This window comes from Rhinopithecus bieti, unplaced genomic scaffold (genome assembly GCF_001698545.2).
Source record: "Rhinopithecus bieti isolate Rb0 unplaced genomic scaffold, ASM169854v2 scaffold_8300, whole genome shotgun sequence".
Taxonomy (NCBI): Eukaryota; Metazoa; Chordata; class Mammalia; order Primates; family Cercopithecidae; genus Rhinopithecus; species Rhinopithecus bieti.
This window is the reverse complement of record NW_016805686.1, coordinates 223188-234417: the sequence shown is the minus strand read 5'-3', so window position 1 is coordinate 234417 and position 11230 is coordinate 223188. Positions and strand designations below refer to the sequence as shown.

At 39.7% G+C, this 11230-nt stretch overlaps 1 protein-coding gene across 1 annotated transcript in view; it reads left to right on the top strand.

The window, feature by feature from the left end:
- Nucleotides 1–11230, top strand: part of KIAA1210 (KIAA1210 ortholog) — an 85475-nt gene that overhangs the window by 51283 nt on the left and 22962 nt on the right. Inside the window, 3 exon segments of the mRNA XM_017873509.1 lie at nt 1539–1665; nt 2298–2432; nt 5566–5721. Of these exon segments, the coding sequence (XP_017728998.1) occupies nt 1539–1665; nt 2298–2432; nt 5566–5721 (418 nt within the window).

Sequence of the window (11230 nt, the reverse complement as noted above, 5' to 3'; positions counted from 1 at the left end):
TTTATTCTTTTGTTGCTGTTGTAAATGGAAGTGTTTTCTTAATTTCATTTTGAAGTTTTTCATTGCAAGTGTATAGAAATACAATTTTTGTATATCATTCTTGTATCCTTCAACTTAGATGAATTCGTTTATTAGTTCTAGTCATTTTTAGTGTGTTCATTAAGAGTTTTATATACACAATTACGTCATCTGTGAATAGAGATAATTTCACTTCTTCCTTTCCATTCTGGATGGCATTAATTTCACTTTCTTACCTAATTTCCCTGTCTATAATCTCCCATACACTGTTGAATAGAAATGATAAAAGCAGTCATCCCTGTCTTGTTCCTGATCTTAGGGGGAATACATCCAGCCTTTCACCATGATATTAGCCGTGATTTTTCACAGATATCTTCTATCAAGATTGAGTGCATTTATCATGGAAGGGTGCTGAATTTTACAAATGTTTTTTTCTGCATCTATTGAAATGGTCATATAGTTTTTGTTTCTATTCTATTGATATAGTGTTTGGCATTCACTGATTTTCACACATTAAGCTGATCATTCCTTGTAAATCCTACTTTGTCATGGTATATAATTCTTTTTATATGCTGTTGGATTCAGTTCGTGAGTGTTTTATTGAGGATTTTTGCATCTATGTTCATAAGAGATATTGGTCTGTAGTTTGCTCTTCCTGTGATGTCTTTGGTTGAAAATTTTAAAAGGTAAAATACATTACCACACTCCAAAAAGGAGTCTTTCATGTCTTTAGCCTTTTATTTGTTTTATCTTTCTTCTGATCTTTCTTAACATGTAATTATCATCAACCTGGCACCATTCCCAATCAGAAGGTATTTTCATCTGGATTTAGCAAGCTTGGGGAAGGGAGGGGCAGTTGGTACATAGGATGACTTTGAAAATAGGATAGATATATTGTAGAGCTCTTGTGTGAAAGAGGAAAGGATCTGATGAATGAGAGCCTCCTGTATCTGAGAAGGTCTTTGATATTTTTTAAAATCAAAACAAAACACTAGAGAGAAATTTGGGCATAAAAGATCTTTTATAATTCTCACTGTAATAATAGCAAAACTCACGGCCTTTCCTCCCATTCCCCAGAATTGCCACTATTGAATTATATACTTTAAATGGACAAAATGTATGGTATATAAACCATATCTCAGTAAGACTGTTATGTAAAAAGGATATATGCTCATAATGTAAAAAGTAAAATTATACAGAAGGACGTGAAGTAGAAAATGAACATTTCCTTCCTGTCCCTAATGCATCATTCCTCAGAGGGAACCACCTCTAACAATTTGTGGATATCCTTCTAGATTTTTTTCTTTGAATGTGAACTATATATGTGTGTATATATTAAATGTGACCATACCATTATTTTTTTTCACTTACTATCTCATGAGCCGCTTTCTATGTCAGCACATATGCATCCCTGCTCTCCCTCTGAGGTATCTATGGTAGGGCCATATTATGAACATACATTTGTCTTCAGTTCCCATGGCCCTTGGGTTGCTTTTACAAGACCTTTCCTTTCTGTCCAGGGTCAAGAGCAGCATGGGGAGCAAAGCCCTATCCCATGATAGCATCTTCATGTTGGGTCCTGAGCCTGAAAGATCAGCAAGTAAAATGTTTCCTTCTATGGATCCCCAGAGAGGCAGACCTCGGCAGGTAATAGTGGACTCGAGCATCAGTGTCTAATTGAACTACTTCTCTTCTGTTCCCTACTCTAACCCTGCCAAAATTAAAAGGAGTGGGAACTTGGTTCTGCTTCTCAGCTGATCCTACCCCCACAGGGCTGTTGTAAGCCTTGAGTGACAGAATGTATAAATATATAATGTGCCTATTACCTGGCACACAGTGTTGATTAGTGTTGCCATATTCACTTCTTTTTTATTTTATTTTATTTTATTTTTGAGACAGATCTCACCCTGTCACCTAGGCTGGAGTGCAGTGGCATGATCATGGTTCACTGCAGCCTCAACTTCCCAGGCTCAGGTGATCCTCACACCTCAGCTTCCCGAGTACTTGGGACTACAGGCCTGTAACGCCTGGATGATTTTTTGGTACTTTTTGTGGAGACAGGGTTTCACCATGTTGCCCAGGCTAGTCTCAAACTCTTGGGCCCAAGCAACCCTCCCACCTTGGCCTCCCAAAGTGCTGGGATTACACGCGTGAGCTACCGTGCCTGCCCTATATTCACTTCTCTTAACATACCATAAGAATAATTATTTTGACAGCAACATTCCACTGTTTATATGCTGGCATACCAATCCTCAAGTTTTTCTCTCTCTCTTACACAGAGATCCCGTATTTCCAGAACTCTACCTAAACCTAGGAGTAATGTGTCTGGAGTTGTGTCTGGAGCCATGTTTGGAGCTGTGCTTCAAAATGTGCCTACAAGTGCATTCTGGGTTACTGGCCCCAAGATCACTGAGGTAACAAAGTGGAATTGTTCTGAGCATGGGCAGCTGAGTCAGAAATCAGAAATGGACAGATCTATGCTTGAATTCTTACTCTGCTACTAACTGGCTGTGTGACCCCTGGGCTAGTTGATTAACTTCTCTGAGCCTTCTTTATCTCATCTACAGTGGTTATAATATTAACATCTACCTCAAAGGGTTGCTTGTGAGGATTGAATGAAGACTCAGAGAAGTTAAAGATAGTGCTCAAGTTCACCCTGGTAGTAAGTTGTAGACTTGGAAATCTGACCCAGGTGTATTAAACTCAAACCCCATGATCTTTCCATTACTCCAAGAAAGTCAACTTCTTTATACCTGCCTGAAGAGAAAGAAGGGTACACCTTAGTGCCTACGTAATGTAGCATCTTGCCTCCAGCTAATCCTAAACTTATGGTAGGGATCCATTACTCAGTCAGACTATATCTGTGATCCAGAAATGCTTCAGGGGGAGCTGGAGATATTGTCAAGGAGACAACCCTTAACAGCTGTCTTCCCCATCTCAGCCTGTGGGTGGAATTATGCCCAAAGGTCCCTGTGTAAGTGGGAAAGTCACACAAGGAGACCCTTCTCCACTGGAGATATGATTATTTTCCATTTGGCAAAAGGTAAGTGGGGCTTATTTCTGACATGCCTGCTAAGACCCCACATCTCTCACTCTGGTTTCCTTTCTTCTGGATCCATTAGCTATAGAGGAGAAAACACTGAGGTAGACACTAATAGTGTTGACCCTAAAGTTGTTAAGCAGCCCCTAGGGTCAGAAGACTGTTGCCCTCTTGTACTACAGCAGGAAAAGTCACTTCCATGAACTATTCAATCTTCAGTTTTAAACATCAACACAAGCTTTCACTCACTGCCATAGTTACACTCCCTGCAGCCTCATGACCATGACCAAGTGGCACAGGGTTCTCACATTCAGAAAGAGGAAACTGGTTTCTTGGACTCCTCCATCTTTCCCCTCCTCTCTTAGTCCCAGCAACAGAGAGACTCATATAGCAGAGATACTCTATTTTTTAAAAAAAAATTATTTTTTTGTGAAAGTTAAAGGAAAATATTCTACGGGCATTACTTCTCACAAGGAAGTGGTTGGGGAAGGCCACAATAGCCTAAAGGCAAGCTTTCTTAAATGTTTGGTTTGGGCCTACACCTCACACTTTTGGCCTGATCCCTTAGTTGATACCCTGGAAAACAAGGTTGAAGACAGCATAGGGTATTAATAGGACCTAAGTAATCAACAACCAACCTGACCTTTGCATGGAAAACGTCCCTTAAGTACCAAAATGACAATTCCAAATGGAAGGATGGTTGATAGCATTAAGTCAAGGGTCCTGACACCCAGTGCTACATAAAAGCTGGGGCAAGCATGGAATTGGCCAGTGGGATCGATTCTCTTGAAGGGGCAGGATTCTAATGGATTAAGTGACATTCAGAACAACTAGGAGATTGTGAAAGAAGAAATCCAGGTATACAGTTATGTCAGAAATACTGACACTGAACCGATTTTATTTCCTGCCAGATTTTTACCTGATGTCCCATCTGAAGTGTTAGGAATGTGGATGCCTACATTACTCTCCAAGACATTTCTGTTCCCTTTATTTGAGCACAAATAGTTAAAAAGATACAATGGCAGATTATTAGCATCTTGCTGTTGTTGAATCAAATTGAATTTAGTCATTTAAGAAACTGAGACTTCAAAACAGTTTTCCTTACTGCTCACGGTCTTGACTGTCCCTCAGCCCTTCTTAAGGAAGCAGGCACACCATCTATTCCGGTTGTTGCCTTTAAACATCTTGAACTTGGCCTTCAGTATGGGCTCTCCCTTTTCTGGCCCTTATAATTAGGAGACACCAGTTCACAGTGATCAAGAACAAGGGCCATCAAGCTGGACAGACCTTTCAAATGCTTGCTCTGCCACTGGGAGAATTAGAGGAAGTTACATCATCTCTCAAACTTCATTTTCCCCATCCATAAAACGGAGCCCACAATAGCAAATGCTTTAAAGAATTGTTGTGAGGCTTCAGTGAGATGTATCTATGGAGAGCATTCCCTGCTTAGCACACTGTAAGCCCTTAGTAAAAGTTAGTTGTCATTACTGTAGTTATTATTATTAAAGCTGGGCTTGGAGTTGGTTGATATGGCCTCTCCCCAAGAGCTCCCAATGGGGCCTGGTAGTAATAAGGAAGCACTGGAGAACCTGGCCAGGAGCACCCCAGGAGCATAACCTCGGTAAGCTTCACTGTGGCCCCTTCTTTGGCTACAGTGTCTGAAGGCTATCTGCCCTGAGCTGAGCGGAGTCCACAACAGAAGCAAGCATGTCAGCTTCATGACAGCAAGAATTTGTTTTGTTTATTGTTGTAGGCCCATTTCCTAGAATGGGATGTAATGCATTGTAGATGCTTAGCCAGTGTTTGTTAAACATAAAAAGCAAGGATTCTGACCCACATCAAGAGGACCATGGCAGGGACCACTGCCTCAAAGTCAAGTGTACCATTTTCTTCAAAATGGAATCAACTAAACTGTCTGCTGAATCCCAAGGAAAACCCAAATGATCAATTTTGTCCCNTTCTGTAGATTTTCTTTAAAATCCCAGAAAGTCATTCTTGACAGGATTAAGATAAGCAACTAACACAGTCAAGATTCAATCCAAATAATTCATGGAATACTAGGAACAAAGAGTGTAGTTTGGATGCCAATTCCAGGTCATAACTCAAAGATTCGCCTCTACGAGAACTGGACTTCCAAAGTCAAATTCAGACATTAAAAGAAAGATCAGAACTAAATAAGATTTGTATTTAACACCAGTAAGGAGATAACATCAGGATTCTGATTTTTCACGAACAAGCAATTTGAAGTTTCTGTCTTTGGGGACTGGCAAAAGTGTGTAGCACCCCAGAGGGGAAATCAAGGCTAGTAGTCTTTGGTTTGAGTAGGTATTAGAAATGAAGACGGGGAGGTAGGAAATTCTTCCCAGAGCTTATTTTTTTCACTTTGGATTCTTAGTTCTTCAACCAACTTTGGATTCCTTTCTCTTATTAAAGAATAAGAGAAAACCACTAATTTGGGGGAGAGCACACAGGTTTTAACTTGTTCCTTCTATTCTCCCTCTTGACAGAACCCACCACCACGCCAACGCCGACTCAGCATCATCCCACCTGTTATCCAACCTGACATAATTTCTAAGAACTTGGTAGAAATCTCTCTCGATGATGAGTCACCTAAGAATCCACAAAAGAAGGCTTTACCACATGAGAGTTTGACAGCCACTCAGGTGAGTATATATTAAGGGGCAGGTTGAGGGGGCTCACAGATCAGAGGCATAATTTCTTCTTGTGTCATCTATTCTCCCGCTGGAGCTCAACACTAGGGGGATGATTGGGGAAGGAGCTGACATTCTTGGCTTTTGATTTGCATGGTGGTTTTCCATCCAATTTTACGAACCAAATAATCACCTTTTTAATGTATAAGCAAGAGAAGATAGTATTTTGGAAAAAATAAGTGTGCAGATGTTTTGAGTTATTTCATGAAGATAAAAATAGAGATTTTTACTGAAGCATAGTCTCTACACTTTGAAATCCAGAAAATATCAGAGGTTAAGGCATATAATATTATTTGATAGACACATATCCATGTGAAAAATCAGTTGACACATGAGAGGGTGATGTGTCTATTTCATACGTCTAGGTTTGTCAACCAGATAATATCAATCAGCGTATAGTAGTGCGTGCCCATATCAACACTTTCATTCTCAAACTAATGTGTGTTTAATTGAATTGGTTGTTGGTGAACTTGAAAGGGCTCTGAGAGTGAAGTAGAGTTTAGAATGATTAACCTTTGGAAATAAAAAGTAAACAGAAACCTAATTTTTAAGGAAGAGAATTGACCAGTCAGAACAAAACTCTATTTTGATGTTAAAAGATCCTATGAAGTGAAGCAGCCCTCAGTTAGATATGTCAACAAAGAAACAAATTAGGTTAAAACCAAAGTTAAAGCACAGACTGGTAGTAGGTGGATGGATGCTTATTGTTTTATGGATCTGGGTTATGACTACAAGTATTTTCTGCAGGATACCACTAAATCAGATTAATTGGGATGCATAATCTGAATTAGTGGAAGAATTGAATTAGATAACATTTTTTATTGTGGTAAAATACAGATCACATAAAATGTATCATTTTAACCATTTTAAAGTATACAATTCAGTGACAGTACATACATTCACAATGTGATGCAATCATCACCACTATCAAGATCCAGAACCTGTTTGGTTCTCCCAAATGGAAGCCCAGTTCCTATTGAGCAGTTATTCACCATTCGTATCTCCCACCAGCCCCTGACAACAACTATTCTGCTTTCTATCGCTGTACTTGCCTACTCTGGATATTTCATGTAAATGGAATCGTACAATATGTGGCTTTTGTGTTGACTTCTTCCACTTAGCATAATGTGTTTGAGGTTCATCCATGTCATGACATTTATCAGTACTTCATTTCTATTTATGATTAAATAATATTTCAATTTATGGATGTACCACGTTTTGTTTAGCCATTCATCCATTGATAGACACTTGTGTCCTATCTACCTTTTGGTTATTGTGTATAGTGCTATTATGAACATTCGTGTACGAATTTTTGTTTGAACACCTGTTTTCAATTCTTTTGGGTATATACGTGGAGTGGAATTGCTGGGTCATATGGTAATTCTATGTTTAATCAAACTGTTTTCCCCAACAGCAGTACCGCTTTACATTACACTTGTTAGGTTCCTGTTTTAAAAAAATTATAGTCATGCTAGTGGGTGTGAAATAGTATCTCATTGTGGTTTTGATTTGCATTTCTCTAGTAAATAGTGATGTTAAGTATCTTTTCATGTGCTTGTTAGCCATTTGTGTATCTTCTTTGGAGAAATATCGATTTCTCCTTTGCCCATTTATTAATTGGGTTATTTGTCTTTTTGTTGTTGGGTTTGTAAACCAGAAAAGTACCTAAGACAAATTGTCAGAAACAATTAGAAAATTTTATTTTGCCCTGGTTAAGGATGCGCACCTAGGAGGCAGGTCTGTACCTTTCTCCAAAGATGATTTTGAGGACTTCAATGTTTAAAGGGGAAAAAGTGGATATTGGGGAAAGATGAACACAATTTTAAAAGGTGTGGGAAGATAAGAGACAAATAGTTGCGTTGTTTTGAGTCTTTGATCAGTTTTTCACTGAATACACAATTTACATATGAGAGGGGATAAAGGAATAGTCACTTATGCCTTCATCTTCCTCAGTGAATCTACATTTTTACATCAGAAGAAGCAATCAAATATGCATTTGTCTCAGGTGAGCAGAGGGATGAGTTTGAGTTTTGTCCTTTGTTCCACACCTGTGAAGATAAGCTGTCAATATACCTTGTCAGGGTAAAATTCTTACAGCTTAAAGTTTGGGCTGATTAAATTCCCTGGCCTCAGTCACATTGCAGGGTAAATGCTGGTAGTTAACATTTGAGGGTTAAGTTATTCCACTGAATTGGTTAATAAGGAGTTAATTTAGAGTGCTACAAGTTTGCCTCTTTTTGTAATGTCTCATGCTTTACCTGGATGACTTACACCATAATTCCACAGCATTGTATACAAATAAGTCTCCGAAGCACAGAGCCATCTTTTTTTTAAGCAATCCTCTGCTGCGTATGTCTGTAGTCTCAGACACTCAGGAGACTGAGGCAGGAAGATCACTTGAGGTTAGGAACTCGAGGCTGTAGTGCACTATGATCATGCCTGTGTGTAGCCACCGTACTTCCACCTGGGCAATGTAGTGAGACTCTGTCTCTAAAATAAAATAAAATTTTAGTTTTAAAACCCTCTAATACATCAAAGGAGAACATAATGCTCCCTCCCCATGATTGCACAAAAATTTACAACTTTCAAAGTGATTTTCCATATATAGTTACATTTGATTCTCTCAGTAACTCTGTAAAGCAGATAGGAAAGACTCTCATTGTAAATGAAAAAAAATTGAGGTTCAAAGAGGTGAAGTGACTTGGCCAAGGCCACAGAGCCAATCAAAGATAGAGCTGGGGCTTGATCCCAGGACTCCTGACCAAATCCATAGCACTTTTCACTGAACTATGTGGCCTCTAGCAGTCATCTAACTTTGTATAACCAATGCCCAGCAATAGCAACAACAGCTAACATTTATCAAGACTTTCTTATGTAACAGGCACTGTGTTAAGCACTTTCCTTGTATAATTTTATTTAATCTTTACAACAACAAACCAAAGTATGTATTATGATTATTCCCATTTTACAGACATGAAAACTGAGGCTCAAAAGGGCTAGGGAACCTGCTCAGGGTCAGACAGCCAATAAATTGTATAGCTAGGATGTCATATTCAGGCCTATTTGGTTTCAAAGTCCATGTTCTTATTCTCTATACTAGTTAAGAAATTGAAGAGATTGTGACAGAAGGGGAGGGGCTGCAGGGAATATCAGAAATTCCACCTTCAAGAACTTTCAAGTTGGCAAAAATATTGACCACAACAGCTTTAAGTAACACAGATTTTGAATGAAGCAGCAGCTGTGCAGGAACTCTCAGGAATGGGCACTTTGCTACATCCAGGGAGTTAAAATCCCTACAGCCATTACTGGGTCTCACACTCTGTGCCAGTACCTCTTGGTGCAGAAGTTTCCCACCAAGAACCACTTTTCCCACCAAGAATTGTTTCTTCTTGTGGAGACAGACACATGCTTTTAGTTTTGACTCACATAGAACCCAACTCTCCAACATCCCAGTGTCCGTTTCAGAATGTATTTTTTCCCAGAGTGACAGCTTTATGGGCCAAATGCTTGATGAAATCTGGGCCTAAATAGCCACCTGGTAATCCCCTTATTTAAGACATTACAATCAGAGCTTTCCTTTGTTCCAAGAAGACAGTCAACCTTCTCTCTGTCCCTGCTCAAAAGGGGAAAATCCTAGCATCATACAACAGAAAATAAATCATTAAAAGGACTACCAAAATGTGCATTATTGACTAAACTCCTTTGCACTGGGTCTAGAAACTTGACAGAAGGGAAAATGTGTTATTATTTTCCAAAGAGAAGCCCTTATCCCAGCTAACAGCAAAGGAATGTTCAGCTCTCTAACAACCAGTGCTGAAGAATCCTTTCCCCTGGCCCGAGGTCCAACCCAGGTTTCTTATCTAAGAAGATTCTGGATTAGTAGGTACCAGGCCGGGCACGTCTCCCAGATGTTGAGGCACGAGGAGCCCATTTAATTCCAGATATTAATCTGAAGATGTCTGTGCTAAACTCTCTCTAAAACACAGGAGAAGAAATGAAAACATCTCAGCCGTACTTAATAATACGCATAATGGACCAAATGTTCTCCCTTATAAGTGGGAGCTAAATAATGTGTACATAGTGGACATAGAGTGTGGAAAATAAACATTGGAGATTTGGAAGGGTGGGAGCGAGGGAGGAGGGTGAGGGATGACAAATTGCTTAATGGGCACAATGTATATTATTTGGGTGATGGTTACAGTAAAAGTAAAAGCTCAGACTTCACCTCTATGCGACATATCCATGTAACAAACTACGCTTCTACCCCTTACATTTATACAAAAGAAAAAATAATATGCAGATTGGGTTCGGACAGGGTATGTCGGCTGTCAGAGTGCATGGAAGGAGAAGTAGGGTTGGAGGGGAGTGAGGATGGAAAAGTAGAGAAAGGTGTCCCACTTTCTCCATTTGTTTTTCTTTCAGAATTCTGCCAGGAAGGGATTCTATTTGCTTTTCTTGGGTAACTCATAAAATCCTGTGGTTGGCTCCTGTGGTAACTTTTTTTTTTTTTAAAGACAGTCTCGCTCTGTCGCCCAGGCTGGAATACAGTGGCGCAATCTCAGCTCACTGCAACCTCCGCCTCCCGGGTTCAAGCAATTCTCCTGCTTTGGCCCCCCCGAGTAGCTGGGACTACAGGTGTGCACCACCATGCCTGGCTATTTTTGTGTGTGTGTGTATTTTTAGTAGAGACAGGGTTTCACTGTGTTAGCCAGGATGGTGTCGATCTCCTGACCTCGTGATCTGCCCTCCTAGGCCTCCCAATGTGCTAGGATTACAGGCATGAGCCACCGTGTGGTAACTTTTCTAGGTTGCTGCTAACCAATAGGACTGAGGGAAAGAGGACCTAAGAAGGCCTAAGAAGAAGCCACACTTCCCAAAAGGAGTCCATATATTTCTGACTCCTGTTCTAAGGCAACTGACAGGATTATTACTGAACTTGCTGTACTCATATTTGAAAATGGGAGCCTTTCTCGTCATGCTAGAGGACTAGGCAGTGGTTCTCCACTTTGGCTCCTGGAAGACTCATTTGGAAACCCTGTTAAAACTATTCTAAAGCCTTTCCCCTGATATTCTTACTCATTAGGCCTTGATATGTCCCCAAAACGTGCTTTTGCAACATTCATTCCAGGTGATTTTGGTGCTGGGGGATTCCAGACCATACATTGAGAAATACTGCATAGAGTTCAGAGAGTGTATAGTTTATTTAACTCACTGGTGAGTTAAGGGAAGTCGTAACATATACATATAATCTATACTCACATAACATACTCTAAACCTAACAACAGACATCCTCTTAAGACTGTTTTATTTATTTATTTATTTATTTATTTATTTATTTATTATTATACTTTAAGTTCTAGGGTACATGTGCACAACGTTCAGGTTTGTTACATATGTATACATGTACCATGTTGGTGTGCTGCACCCATTAACTCGTCATTTACATTAGGTATATCTCCTA